The 16,324-nt window shown below is 28.2% G+C and overlaps 1 protein-coding gene across 6 annotated transcripts in view; it reads left to right on the forward strand.

Annotated features, from left to right (window-relative positions):
* The first annotated feature begins 10,678 nt into the window (after positions 1 to 10,678).
* LOC107447205 (roundabout homolog 1) overlaps positions 10,679 to 16,324 on the forward strand; it is a 130,849-nt gene continuing 125,203 nt past the window's right edge. For 5 of the 6 annotated variants that reach the window (XM_087168001.1, XM_087168002.1, XM_087168004.1 and 2 more), the window contains exon 1: positions 10,691 to 11,095. In XM_087168001.1, coding sequence (XP_087024127.1) covers positions 11,035 to 11,095 — 61 coding nt within the window. In that variant the 5' untranslated portion in view covers positions 10,691 to 11,034. Of the gene's footprint in view, positions 11,096 to 16,324 lie in introns of all 6 variants that reach the window. The other variant, XM_087168003.1, reaches the window with a different exon arrangement.

Below are 16,324 nucleotides of genomic sequence, written 5' to 3' on the forward strand. Positions count from 1 at the left end.
AACCTAAACGCGCTAATGTCAGCAACTGCACAACTGTTGTGTAAAATCATTAACCTGAGAACTTTTTATCTGTAGATCAAGGAAATAACATTCATTTAGTTGTCTTGCCAATAATGCGAAAACTTTAACACACTCAAGAATATATATAGACTTTAAAGAAAGTGGATATCTAACACAATAAGAACGTTAGGCCTAGCAATTTTAATGTGTTTATCTACATAAATTTAAACGTAGTAGTCTAAATTTGCTTTTAGTTGAGACCTACAAAATATGGTCCGTTCGGAAAGTAATTTCCTTATGAAATTGTAAGACGATTTTCTTATAGCGAATAAATATTTTATTGAATTATACATTGTTCATTCTGGTTCAATACCTTTTGCCATCTTTCTTGCAGTAGCATGATTCCACGCACACAAAACTTTTGTTCTTTGATGGTAAAAAACTGAGTTTTGATCTCTTTATTTAAAGTATAAATTTTATCGTCTAAAAATTATGTAGAAGCCCCAACATTGTAGTTGACAGTTCATTTATCGACCCCAGTAAAGAAGAGCTTAGAAATGGCAATTTTCTTAGCATTTTAGAAGAAAATCACAAACGTCACCGAGACGGTACAAATCTCTCTCAGTAACAATATGAGAACCAATATGTCGAACTTTTGAGATTAAACTATAGGTTTTCAAATTATCATATATGGTCTAAGACCCTTACGTAACTGAAACTCAAAATTCGAACGAATTAGTGGTTTTCGCTTCATTTTTATGAAAAAAATGTCCGTTCCGTTTATTCAACTGAAACATTTCGAACGTTTTTTGTCACTGACAGCACGATAGCTTGACTTCGATGGCTAAGTTCGATAGAACTATTTCTGACCAATCACACACTTTCGGTTAAGTGCCGATGGTTGAGAGAAATCAAGGAGATAGGAAGATAAAAACTTGGTTATATGAAGGATTTAATAGGACCTTTATATCTGTGTTATATGCTACAAACACTGCTAAATAATGAATTGTATATAAACATTTTACAATTGTTTCAATGGCGGTGGTTGGTGGTTTAACAATTTGTTTTAATGGCGGTGGTTGAGAGAAATCAGGGAGATAGGAAGATAAAAACTTGGTTATATCTTGCTAATAATTGCTAATAATAAAAAAAATTTCTTTCTGAAAGTTTATAGTAATAGGTACTTATATTTGCATGCAATACTGCATTCCGTAAAATAAAATGCCTAATTTCATTCTAATTAGAAAAATATGTAAAAATCGTTCGAATTCATTTAGTCCGAATATAATACAATTCTAGTTATTATATATGCAGGAAAGCGAAATTTTAAAGTAGTATGGTTCTTAACATTTTTATGAAGAAGAAATTAAACTGTAAATTTTATCTATCATTTATAAGATCATAAGGTGAAGTAAAAATTACTCTTTATTTATTTATTTATTATTATTCTTTTTGAATTTGAAAAATAATAAACAGAAACTTGCGCTTGAGAGAAGAAAGTTTGCTAATTTGTTTACCAAAGTAGTAAATAAAGCTTTACTTATTTATTTATTTATTTATTTATTTATTTATTTATTTATTTATTTATTTATTTATTTACTTATTTATTTATTTATTTTTTTAAGCACCTTATAACTTTGTTTAACTTTTTTTCCAATATGCCTTCATTTTTTTTTTTACACTGGGTAGACAGATGATTGATTGATTGATTTTTAAGCATAAGAAAAAAATGCTACCCCTCCTTCTGTTTCGTTTTTTCCCTCTGCAAGTAGCAGATTGTAGAATAAAATGATGAAAATTTAATGAGATACCTAATAAAGAACACATTTTCCAAGTTAAGGACGATTTTTTTTTTCAAGAAAAAAATTCTTCTTCCATATTTTGACTTCTTAATAAGGCAAAATGCTTCCTTCTTGATTAAATTCAAATATTTTAGCAGGTATTGATAACTTGGCAGACTGGTGTTGATTCTATATACAATAAGCACATTTTTTTTCCTAAGTTATTTTTCAATATCGGTAGCAGGCAAAATTTGGTTACTCAAAATTTTTGTTTATCATCTTCAAGCATTCTTTCGTTCTGATGTGTATAAAAATTTAAATAAAAAAATTAAATTGCGTATAAATTTTCATCATTAAATGATATCGCACTGTAACTAAATATAGAATAACTTTTAACAAAATTCATAATTTTTTTCCAAAAAAAATATGCTAATTTACTCAGAAAAAAAAACTACTTCCTTATAACACTTTTAGAGTTCAGTGCTATGTATAGTCTTAAATGAAAAAAATAAATAAAATAAAGCTTTCTATTCAATAAAAAAATTTATTGAAAAAATTCTTTTTTAAAGGTTTATTTCTTATTATTATTTTTGGATCATTATTCTTTTAAGTACTTTTTATTGCATTAAAGTTTTTACATATGTAATAAATGAACAAATTGGAAGCCATTTCCTAAAAAACTTAAAATTTTTTTAAAAATAAACTTACAAAAATGTATTTTTTAGATAAGCCAGTCATGTCATTTCCTGAATCTTAAATTAAAAGTAAATTTAAAACGACAGTTTTAAAATTATGCAGATAAACACATTGAAATAGAAAGGTAAATCATTTCTAGTGTGATTTTGAACTATTTTCTCTTATTTAGATATTATTGAAGTGAGTTTTTATATTGAGTATTGAGTGAAATGAGCCATTAGAGACAGAACATTTATTTGTTTGTTTCTTGTATTTTTTTGTTTAATTTTATTTTATTATTATTATTATTATTGATTTATTGAGCAATGTTGTTTCTTAAATACACTATAGACTTTTTTTCCTAGATACACTAAATAATGTTGTTGTTTACTAGATCTATCGGAATGTTATCATTATATAAGTTTATAAATAAAAACAAATTTGAAGAGCAGATTTAATGCAGATAAACACAGCGAGATTGGAGGACTCAAAATTTGTATTGTTTTTTGGACAAACTTTCTTTCTGGTCGGGACATTATTGATTGGATTACAGTTTTTACCTTGGTAACAAATCAACAACTAAAAAGTTAGTGCCTAGATTTACAAAGGAATGTTATTTTCTTGATATATTAGAAAAAAAAGTTTTTTTTTTTGATACTCGATGTTATTGACGTGTTCAGAAAGTAATTTTCGTTTTTCCTAACAGAAGACATAATTATATTTTTTCGTAGCCAAGGTAAGATAGCCAGATAATCTCTATGAATTTTGTCATCTGATATTGCTTCTGAAAAAATTCGATTGATTGATTCTACGCAGGAGTTTTTGGTTGGTGCCCTTTTTAAAAACCAGAATTTTCAGCATATTATATATACATTCTATTTAAAAGGTAAAATGCTGTCCAAGCAAGAAAAAAATTATCCGATATGTAGGTGAAGATGGATTGGCAGTATGCCAGTAACAAAACAGGTTTGCAAAATTTCGATCCGGCAAAACTCTGATTAAGTAACTTAACTTCCACGATAATGCATTACACCAGTTTAAGCTGGTGAAGATACAATAACGGCAACAATTGCGTTTATTGTACACCCTTTATTTTTTTTCCTTTTACACTCTTTTGCAACGGAAACTGGCTTCTTCGATTCGATTTCTTCCAAACCGTTCGATTGCTACTCGAAAGTTTACCCGTCGAAGAAAATTATCTTTTACTTCAGATCACGTGTACTGTATTTTTCTTTCGCCAATGAAAAAATTCATACGGGTTTACTTATTCATAGTTTGTCTTAAGTAAGAACTCCCCTAGCCATTCGTCTGGACCAGTGGCTATTTCAAGTAAGGATGTGGGATCACTGTTTAAGACAAGTTTTGGCTCGGATCGGCGATAGGAATGTAATCTTTTTCTCCGGTGTTAGCCCTAGAGTGAAGAGAAACTACCCTCCCTGGAACGTTCTATTCTTTCTTCCATAGCTGTAGACAGAGACGCCTCAGATTTTATGGCTGGGGGAGTTCTTACCGTAGACAAACTGTATAAGCTAGGAGGACATTTTTAACTGTGACTTTCGAATTAGCGTTTGCTCGTCTACGTTCGTTCACATCACAGATTTTTGTGTCTGTAATCATTTGAAATATTACTTAAATTTTTTTTAATTAATTCCAAGTATTAATAAAAAAATTTTCAAAAATATTTTTCAAAGTAGAAGTGATAATGTTTGTAGAAAATTTATTTTAAATACTTTTTAGATACAATGATGAAGAGTTTTCATTTTTAAGATGTCCTTATTAAACATTTTAAACTCGTATGATTACATATTTTAAAATATGATAAAAATATTTTTTAAATTCGGCTTAGATAATGATTTGTAAATTTTCTATCCTTTTTCGCAATTTCAAAATACTTATGCATGCAAAAACACATACATCTAACCAGATCAGAAAACGTTAGTCTGTATCAAAAACTGTAATGAGATAATATAATTGCAATTATCGTGTAAAAATTGATAATTAATCAAATATTGACAATTTGTTTTTATCAGTTATAAATAAAAAAACATGAATTAAAAGCGACTACGGATGAAGATCGAATCATAGTTTTGGGTTTCAATCCCGAAAATACTCTCTCAAATGCAAATAGGTAAATTGAAATATTTGCATCCCTTAACTAAAATTCATATACCAGTTTTGAATCAGCGTATTATTTATATAAAATTATTTGCAATTTTCATACAATTATAGGAAACAAAACATTTAAAACAAGAACATCCATATTGAAAGCTTTTATAAAAGTGCAGAAATTCATGAGTAAGTTTTTTGGTCATTCCATTGAAATGAAAGAAGGAAACAAAACTGAAACATTATTTTTAATATGTCTTACGTTACAATATAAGTTTTAACATGTATGATTTAAAGAACGACATAGGAATGTGCGAAAAGCCTTAGTAAAATGTTTTACAAATGCTGCAAAATAATCTTTTGGAAACTGCTTTTTTTGAAAAAAAAAGATCCTAAATTTAAAGTTTTCAAAGTTCTTTAAAGTAAATTCAAAAGGTGTTTAATAATGTTTATAAATTATCATTATTGATGTATATAATAATTATTAATAATGTTTATAAATTATCATAAATTTTGAAATTATGGGAGTCAAAATTTACACTATATTTTCGACTTAAAATTAAAATATTGCATCGAATGGCTGTTGCCTTGATATTTCTTTCCATCATACTCAGCCATAAAAGCATAAAAAGCTAATTGATTTGTAATTAAGAGTAGAGACTTTGATGTGACGAGCGTTCGTGTAAAGTTTTATCTTTATTCTTTTTTATTGGACAAATACATTTTTATTAACCATACATTGTTTTAGAAATGTTAAAATAAGAGTCTAAATCAGTTACTTTTTAAAATTTAGGAATACAAAAATGCCCCTCCATTACGTGTGACAAAAAATTCAGCACATTTTGTCCTTCAGTTTGCCTGAAAACAATCATTAAAATATGTGTAAATTTATTATTAAATACAGAATATCTATTGCTAAAGATGTTACGCTAATGGTTGAGGCGAGTATTTTGAAGAGACCAAGAAGTTTAAATTCAAGAAATTAGTAAGCCCTATTTTACGACAGTAACTGATTTGTTGTCCGTGTTATTGAACATAATACAACAATAAAAAAATTAAAAAAAAGGCCGTGCAAAGATTCTTTTATGAAAATGATCATAGATTTCATTAGCCAAAACCAGAAGTCTTTCATTTTTTTTTTAATTTTTAAGAATACTAATCTGTATAGAAAGATTGATATACAAGGAAAGGACCAATTTCGCTTCTCGCATACAGGCGGAAGATTATTAATTTCTAATGTAAAGAATTTAAGACTCAACTAAACATATTTTTTTCTTTTGAAATATTTATATGTAACAGTAAATACATTATTTTTATAAATCAATTATTCTTAATTCATTCATTACGTTAATCACGTTATTTTAATTATTAATTTTTGTTAAAAAGAAGCCCGAATTCAGCAAAAATATATTTTCCTGAATTTCCTGATGGGATTTGGGGAAGGTTTTCTTTTTTTTTCTTCACAGTCCTGATTATGAGGTTAATAAAATCAAATGTATCTTTAAATTTAAGAAAAATATTGCAGACAAAAATAATGTTTTCTGATCCGCTATAGTTGCAAAAATGTCACGCTAATCACTATATAAATGATTGTTTGTTTTGATTTTTAAGACCCTCATTTTGGCGGAAAGTGGGGTGGGATTTTCAAAATTTTACCTACAGTAAAGAATGACTATAAGCTTGAACTTAACCGAACCAATATATAAGTAAACAAAATTTATAATTTCTGTGTTTATAGTATAAATAAACTTAGTGAGAAATGATCAAATCAACAGAAGCTAACACAAAAAAGAAAATATTATTACAGTATTGGCCTCTCAACTTCACTTCACTCAAGCCTTTACTGTCACCTACATTATTGTAAACAAAGTTTCTTTATCAATGTTTTCCTGTATTTTCTTTCATTTTTATTTATTTATTGTATTTTTCTGAAGTTATTAGCTAATGTCCGCACAAACCATAGTTGGGGAAAATAGCTTTCCACCAACATTTAAAAACTAATAGAGTATATTTCCCAGTATTAATGCATGAAATCGTTTTTGATAAATAAAAGAAAAATATCACAATTTCAACGCAAGCAATAAAATGTTTCAATGCATTTTACTGTTATCTTAAAGATTCTACTTGGTAACAATATACTATAGAACAATTTGACGTGAACATTTCCCTTTTGAGGAAAATATGGCTTATGACTATATTTCCTTAGTCTCTTTTAAATATTTAACTGTTTGCTATCTCGAAGTTATACATTTCACTTAATTAAGAAAAGATAAATCACTGTGTTTAAGCATTAACTGTAAATGTATAATAGTAGAGTATTATTAAAAACCCTAATGATCATTTGAATAAAATCTACTCCTCCGCTTCGATAAAAATTGTCTACCATTCTATTTATTTCATACCCTCCGTTTTTTCAAATATCTCAACCCCATCCATCGTTCCCCATTCATCCATGGCAGCATGGAATTCTAAACCTGTTCGAACGTTCGACATTTGTCAGAGGGAGAGGGATACAACAATTCGAACTCGTGGCATAACAAATGATTTTGAATTGCTGTCTGATGGATGTTTCGATCAGACCATCTGCCGGTACAACTCTGCATTCAGGCTGCAGGGCATGTTTTGCTTTGCAGATTTCTACATATGATTTGACATGTTACAAGGGATCTCTTCGATATTCGATGTCGAGCGATATATATATATAAAAAAAGAGAAAAACGAGCTGCTGGTAAAAGAAGAAAAAAAAATAGGTGCGGTTTTGATTTTGAATTTACACCTGCTACTGCCGATTCAGATTCACCTGATTAATAATGCCGCGTGAATGTATCTATGCCATACTTAATTGAGAATCGTGTTTTTTCAATATTTGTATTATTTGTGCAAGGTTACAGCTGAATTCCGTCTCAGGACTCGTCTTCTTTTTTTCTCAATCCAAATTCGTTCTTTGGGATGATACAGTTTGCAGAGATGAAAGGCATCTTTGCAAAATCTCAGTCATCTTTGAATCCTTATCTGTTTCAATCTATTTGTTGTCAAAACAAAATTGTAGGTCAAAACAAATATCGTCAGAACTTCATCAATATTTCTCCAATTCAAAAAGCTTCAGTTTTAAAATGTATTCAATGTTTGCTTTTAAATGCTTCAGTGTTTTAAAAAATTTATTGACGTCTTTTCGAATAATTCAGCTCATAGTTTTCACGTGACCTCATAATTTTTTATTTAACAGTAATTCCCTTTAATTTTTTATTTAATAGTATTCCTCTTATTTTAATTTTCAATAATTCTATTAGAAAACAAACCTCAACGGAACCGATTAAAATGTAAACAAATTGCAATATTCGATTGAATCATTTTCAGAAGCTGGAAATATTCTTACTGGCTACTGAATTTATTTCTAATGGACTGCCTGAATTGTAACAATCAAATTCTCAATTTTTCAATGCATATTTTATGTGAATTTTCATTATAATGAAAAACTTAAAAAAAAAAAAAAAAATAGAAAAAACTTAAACAGCCAGCACACCCAGAAATTTTTTTCTACAGCAAATTAAAAGTTTGTTATTAAAACAATTTATTTAACACGAAATCATTTATTTACATTAAGATGAAGATGAGGGAATCTCCAATCATCTATCTATAGTTTAAGCCGATTGAACGTTTTAAACTCTTGAAGACTACAAACGTCTGACTTCCTCTCCCTCTGGAATTCGACCTATCTGAATTCTGAAATGAATTAAGCCTCGTACTTTGTGTAAATGTCTTAAGTGAAAGTAACAGCATAATAAATAAATTTTTGCATCGTTCTCTTCGATTTCAGTTTCAGGATTACTTTATTTGTACGTTGATGTATACTTGGACAGAGAGATTAATTCGCTATTTTTTTTTTTTTTTTACCATTTACTCTACTACATCTAAGCGCGATAAAAAAAAAAAATAAATAAATAAAAAAAACAGACAATCTTGAATATCTTTTGACTCCATCGAAAGTTCGATTTGAAAAATTCGATTTCTCAAGAACTTTTCGGCTAACCACACACAAATTTTGCATTTTATCAGGTAAAATTACATAATTTAAAATGATATAAAGAATTGTATAAATTTTGTGGATCAGAAATCCTACTCCTTCGGAAAGAGGGTACGTTTATTCAGAGAAAGTACGATTTTGTGTCTGATTTCGTAACTTAAACTATCGTATACACCAGTGTTTCCCAAACTAATGACTTTTGTGTACCTTTTCAAAATTTTTCGTAACTCTGTGTACCACCAATAAGAAAATGAATATATTTTTTTACTTTTAAAAAAATTGCACAAGTTAAAAACCACAACTGGCTGTTGACACCACTAATTATTAACTGTTAACTCTGCAAAAAATAGCCAATAGAAAAATTCGTAATTGTAAATTTTCATGGCTAACTTTGTTTTTAAATAAATTTTTTTGAACTTTTCGTTTGTTGCAACATATTTCACATAAGAACGCTAAACTGTTCCCTCGCTAAACTGTTCCCGTACCCCTGGGGGTACGCATACCACACTTTGGGAAACACTGGTATACACTAATAAATTAGCATATTTGATATCACCCTCTCGAAACAGTAAAATTGAGTCCTAGATCGTGAAAATCCTATCATTGGATCAAAAGTTATTCAAGGTGGTCCTTTTTTGCACATTGCACTTAGTGAAATTAAGTTACGTTTTTTTTTTTTTTTTTTTTTTTTTTTTTTTTTTTTTTTCTTTTAAGTAAGCAAACGTTTCTCTAACAATCATTTTAATATGATAAAGACAAAATAATCCATCAAATTAACAGTTAAATTTTAGAAAGAGTGTTAAAACTATGTTATCAAATTTTGTTGCATTTTTATACAATATCTATTCTTATTAACTAAATCCAATTAAAGGTGCCTTTTTTTATAAGATTTCACCAATTCTTAAATTTTTTATAAAATTCAGTTAAAAAAATATTTAATGTTACACTCAAAATGCATATAAAATAAATATACTTTCAGATTAATAAAAAAAAAGTTATTATTTTTAATTATTGGAATGCGATTTTGCTAAGTCAGGTAGCGACATTAGGAAAAGGAAACAATCTCATTTTTTTAAAAATATGCTACGTTATTTATAATTGTTAAGCTAATGTATGAATATGCCCAGTAAGGTTTTTGAAAACGTGAATCGTCTCTTGAATTTCATTGTATAGTTGTTCTATACTTTCAATAGCTCTCTCTTTACTCTAATTTTCACTTTTGAAATAAATATTTCATTAATTATTTTTTCCCTTGTCCCCTAACATGTGGACATGAAGCATCTCGCTTTTTTACTTTAACGCTCAAGCTTTTACTCTCCGCTTTTTTGAATGCTTAGTAATTATTTTTTTAAGGCAATGTAGTGATCAAGGAATATTTGAAGTAATTATCAATAATTATTTGAAATAATTATTGATAGGTTTCAAGGAAAATATGTTATTACGACCTTGTGATTTTTTCTCGGAATACTTCTACTTTAAATTATTATCAAATACAATACATGCTAGTCAATTCAAGAAATGATCAACAACAAAAACAATCAAATTTGCAAACTATAAAAATAATACAAAATTAGTTTAAAAAAACTGATAGAGAATATTGATGTTTTCTTCAACGCAGCTTAATAAAGATATTTTTTCTAAATAAAAATTCTTAAGGTTCATAAATAAACAAGGGGAATTGTGCTTTTAGGCGCTCGAATTAAATATATATTGAAACCATTCAGTTATACCAAACGATAGTATAATCGAAAAGAAAACGATAAAATTAATTAAAAACTTAAATATTGATGTTTAGTGTGACATAACTAAATAAAATAAAATAATGTTCAAAAATAAATAAACTTGTGTTTTGTAAATAAAAAAAAGGAAATAGTGTTTTTAGAAACAAAAGTGCTGGATGACGCATCCTAACCAAGTGAAGAGCTTTGCGAATTAATTTTTTTCCCTGTGGTATTCTTAACTAAATCTGGACGATAGAATAACGCCCTACAAACAATCAAGGAAGAAACAGAGAAAACGCATCCCAAATCCTCTGCGATCCACCCCTTCCGATGGCCCGGATGAGCTTGGGCCAGACTAGCGTTACTATGGCAACTCCGTTTCAGGTTACAACGAAGGAAAGGCACCAAGGTAAGAGCATCGAAACAGCAGACGAATTCGCAACGCCAGTTTCCGTCCGAAACATCAAACCGATCGGAGAGGAGCTGTGGTAAAAATCGTCTGCGAGGACTGGGAGCCGGCTTTCGTTTTTCGCTCGTTCACGCCTGTTTTCACTAGATTGGCGCGTGCCAAATTCATGTTTTGTTCTACATCATCGAATTTCTGAGAAAGGTGAACAAAGAAAATCATTTGTGGATGTATTATTTATCTAATTTTCACAGATGTTCAGAATTCGTTGACAATTAACCCACTGGGGAACATTTGTGGCTGAATTTGGAATACGCAAAAATGATTCTTTGGATTAAATTTATGTGGATGATTATTTTCCACAAGTGCCTAATAGTTTATGGTAAGTGCTATATGATTGTTTTGATCTAATATAATCTTCTCCCTCTATAAATAGTTGAAAGATTGGTTGTTTTGCTTGTGGTTCTTTGCCTTAACATGAATTTGTGTATGACAACATGAAAGAGATTTATTTGCTTTACGATTATGTTAATTTTAAAATCAACGTTAGTAGTTTTCTTTAACAGCAATTTTGTTTATTCGGTATTCTTATTACTTTCAGAATTTTAAAAACTTTGGAAACATGCTTTTTTTGATACGTACTGTACAACTTAATAAATATTTTATTCACTTCATCTCTTAAGTTTATTTATAATCTTTGGGACATCTCTAATCTTACGGACTTGCTTATTTTTTATTTTATCTTTTGGATGCGTTTATATAATTTTGAAACTGACAAAATATTTTGTTTTGCTGAAATATACTATGTATTTTATCTATTTTTTTTTTTATCAATTATATAATAAATTTTTGTTCCCTCTTCAAGTTTTAACACTAATATTAGAAATTTGTAAAATTTTTGCACTATTTCGAAACTTTTGTTTTTTTAAAAATTTGAAAATCAACTGTAGATGAATTTTATTAAAAAATTTTGGAATTCATAGGATAATCAACAAAAAAAACTTAAATGTATTTTAATATTATTTACTATAGGTAAAAAAGAAATATTCATTATCTTAAGATTCTTATTCTATTTTTGTTGAAATCGATTTATGTGTATTTTTTATAGTACTTTTAGTGAAATAGAATCAATTGTTCCGTTAAAAATTTTTAGTTACTTTTTTTTTTATTCTTCATCAGCAGTTAATACATTCAATCGAAATGTATTGTCTTAGTCCTTCTACGACTATAGATTTTACAGATGAACAAGAAAAATAGATTTATTATTTTGCCAGAAAAATAGATTTTACAGATGAAACACCCAAAGTGCCCGTAGTACTTTACACCGTTACTTGATCCGGAATTTTTTTACAGTGTAATATTTTTGTTAATCAAGCTGTTATAGCAATACTGTCAGAATCATTAAACAAATTAACAATATCATAAATTACAGTAACTAGATTAGCTTTTAATAAATGTAACATTCTTTTGTACTGACTTTCTCCGTCCTATTACTGAAAAAGGCTAAGTTTTTTTACAGTTTAATTTTATTTGTTTATTTGTAAAAAAGGAACACAAAAAAGTTATTTTAATTAACATCTAAAACGAAACTTATTTTAAGGAAATATGCTCTTTTGCGTTAAATATATAAGTTGTATTGTTTAATAGCTTAAATATGAGAATAAATGGGAGCATTGTAAATTCTATAGAGATTGAAAAGTAGAAAGTATTGTTAAAAGGAATACGGAAAACAATGGGTTATTATCGTGCTAAATAAATATATCAGAAATTGAATCTCGCACTAGAAAATGTTTCACTTTTTGTAAGTTTCTGTCCCAATATAATTGCCCTTTCTTTTTATTCGTATTGAAAAGTCAGTTTATCCTCCATTTCATAAAAACATTATTTTATTTTTAAATGTTACTGAGGTGTTATAATTAAATTTTTTACGGGTTATAAAATAAATGTGATTTAAACAATGAAATATAAAATATATATAATTCGTTCATTGTTAGTTTTTAGAAATGAAAAGAAAATATTAAAATTTTATTTTCATTAAATGATGACTGAATTGTATTGATTTTTTTATTCTTATATATTTCTTTAATAAAGTCACTTTTTTTTATAGCTAACATTTTTTTCGACGATTCTTTGAAAAATAAGGAAATTAGTCTTATGAATCCTACGCAAGATTTTTATTTCCCAAAACGCCTAAATTGCGTAATTTTTATAAATTCTTCAGTTCAATTCATGAAAATGACGCCTTTTTTGATCTTCAAATAAATAATTTTATATTCGGAAAACGTTACTCATTCACTCGCCCTTTCTTTTACTTGAAATAACAGAATTGTGAAAATTGGGTGTATTCGCCGTTGGATAGAATTTTTCTCTCTTTTAGTCCTTCCTCCCCTTCTGTTTAAAAAAGAAAAAATTTTTATTGCAAAATTATATGTTCGTATAAAATGTTTTTTTACGTAGCTAATATATCCAATGAAAAATAAGAATATTTTTAGGCTTACAGAAATTAAACAATTTTTTTAGTTCTTAATGGTAACGAATTTATGTATCGAAAATTTTTAATTATTAAATCATTAAAATATTTTAATTATTGCCGTATTACATTATTGAAATTTTATTAAACAAACCTCCTAACATAAAGTTTTGTTTAAATCGTTTTAGTGTTTTAACTTTGACTAATTAATTATCTAGTCTTTGGTTTCACGTATTACCCTATGTTGTTGTTTTTAAGGAAAAAGAGTGCATTGCCTAAAGGAATTTTTATATGTGCTGGATACAGTGGCGTAGCGAGGGGTGGGCAAGGGGGGGCATCATGCCCCGGGCGCTACTCACAAAGGGGCGCCAAATGGTTCACAAAACAAAAAATTGCTGGAATTTTTTTTTTTATTATAATTGATTTCTGGAAAATATATATTAAATTAGTGCCAGTGTAATATAATAAATGTTAATTCATAAATATTATTCATAATATTTAATATACAATTCATATTAAATATTATATTAAATTCATATTCATATTAAATTCATATCCGTATTAAATATATTTCAATATTTATTTCACGTCCTTGTCATCGCGCTCTGCTTAAAGTAAAAATGAAATGTTATTAAATATTAAATATTATATATAAGTTTAATGTCAGCATAAATTATATTGTACATTTCACTATGTTACTACCTTTCAAGTTCAAGGCATTCTTGGTAAGTAATAAATCAAATAAGATTACTTACTACATCTACTCGACGCTTCTATTATTAAGTGAATAGAGTATGAATTATTCTCATATTTGTCACCACAGATTCAAAATCAATTCATTCATCTTCTGGCATCTACAGTTCGAAATCAACTAATAAACGATATCAAAAGAAATAAATATTATGGACTTTTGTTTGATTCAACTCCTGATATCTCTCATAGAGAACAAATGTCCCAAGTCGCTATAGGTATGTAGATGCTGATTTTATCAATAAAAAAGTTTCCATCAAAGAATCTTTATTGAGTTTTATTGAAATACATGCTAAAGATGCAGCCTCCATCGAAAATACAATTTTAGAGAAATTAAATTACGATGAAATTCCATTAACAAACTGCAGATCACAATGTTACGATAATGCTGCCGTGATGGCAGGTCACACATCTGAAACGCGATGGAGCGCTAGAATACAAGCGGTTATCGTTATCATCTATGGGCTAGAGAATATAAAAGAACTGATAGAAAAGTTAGCAGAGCACACTACCACTACAAGTGACAACAGAAGTAAAGCTATAATTCTGTTGCAAAATATACTAACCTTTAGTTTTATAACTTTACTTCATTTCTGGTATGAAATCTTAAGAAGGATTGATCGTGTGCAGCTCAGATTACAAGATCCTAGAATGAATTTTAGAGAAGTGTTCCATGATCTTGAATCATTAGCGACTGAACTAGCCGAAATTTGAGACAAGCTCTGTAAAGAGGTAATAGAAAAAGCAGAGTCTCTTTGTGAAAAATGGGATATGGATACAACCATACGTGCCTGGAGAATTGGCTATGGTGGTCTTTCCGCAGAAAGTGAAATTTCTCGCGTTATGAAAAGCACTCTTGATCATCTCCAACAAGAAATATGTACACGATTAAGTGGCCTTAATTTCCAATTTGGATTTCTATTGGACGTTGAAAATTTATTAAATAAGGATAATGTTGATAACGACCTTGAAAAAAAATTGTAAAAATCTGGATGAATTTCATAATACAGATTTCAATGTAATAGAACTTTTTATCAAAATATGTAAGCGCAAAATGTTACTCCGCAGTAGAAAAGAAATTAAACCTAAAACTCCATTAGAATTTCTTACTTTTATAATCAATCTCAAATGAAGAAGATGTTTTTCCAAATCTGACAGCGGCATTTCAAATACTCCTGACTATCTCAGTATCAATTGCTAGCTGCGAACGTTCATTCAGCAAATTAAAATTAATTTTGACAAATCGCCTAAGTGACCTAGCATTTTTAAGTGTGGAAAGAGAAAATTTTAAATGATCAATTTTGATGATATTATTGATACATTTGCTTCATCAAAAGCACGGAAAATTTAGACATAGTAATTAGTTTTAATTATGTATTATAATCATAAGATTATTAAATATTTGTATCTCCTAAGAGATAATAAATATTTACTTTTTTATTGTTTTAAAACTGCATATTTTTAAAATATTTCTTTATAAATATGTAAAATAAATAATAGGTATCTTTTGAACTAATTCTAGATGATCATATACATTTCAAAATCTAGTCTTGTTCTCTCAACTACATTTTTTGTCTCAAATTTAAAGCCTAGCTTGAGTCTATGACTTTATTTATTTATTAATTTGCTATAATCCAAGTCGTCTATATATAAATCATATATATTTTACTTATAATATTATATGGTTTTCGAATGGGGGGGGGCGCTAAAAGGGTATTGTGCCCCGGGCGCGAGTTAAGCTCGCTACGCCACTGGCTGGATAGTATAATTTTCCATCCTAATTATATGTATATACATTGAGGATTATTAAAAATGTTTTGAGATATTAAGTCGCCTTAATTTTTTTTTACCGCACTGCGAAAAAAGTATAGTTAAAATTAAAGGAATATGATAAAATTTACCATGTTTTTGGTTCTACGGGAAAGCCAAAGAGCTCTATAATTTTTACTGACGACGCTTTGGTAATGAGTTTGGTAAAATTTACATTAAAATATGGTTTTATAATCTGTGATAAAATTTGGTAAATGTGGTAAAATTTGCTAATTTTATCATTATACCTTAGGGCATGGCATAAAAACCATTTATTCAGTTCAATTTACTTTTCAGTTTTGTATTTTTCACTAAATGTGTGCTAATAAGAACTAAAATTTTTAAAACCGGAATTCCGGTAAACAGTATTTTTTAACCAGAAATGTTATTACCGTACAATATGGTAATTTTACCAGAATCCTTTTTTCCGTGCAGTGTTTTTTTGTATCACGATATTTTCTGTATTATTTCTACACGAAGATATTTTCATTGATAGTTCTTGCGAAAATATTTTTCAGTCTATAGTAATAGTAATCTTTCGAACGAAAAAGGAGATTAAACTCGATTAATTAATTTTAATTA

Source organism: Parasteatoda tepidariorum, chromosome 7, assembly GCF_982258835.1.
Source record: "Parasteatoda tepidariorum strain Cologne lab strain chromosome 7, Ptep-v5.0, whole genome shotgun sequence".
NCBI classification, from domain to species: domain Eukaryota; kingdom Metazoa; phylum Arthropoda; class Arachnida; order Araneae; family Theridiidae; genus Parasteatoda; species Parasteatoda tepidariorum.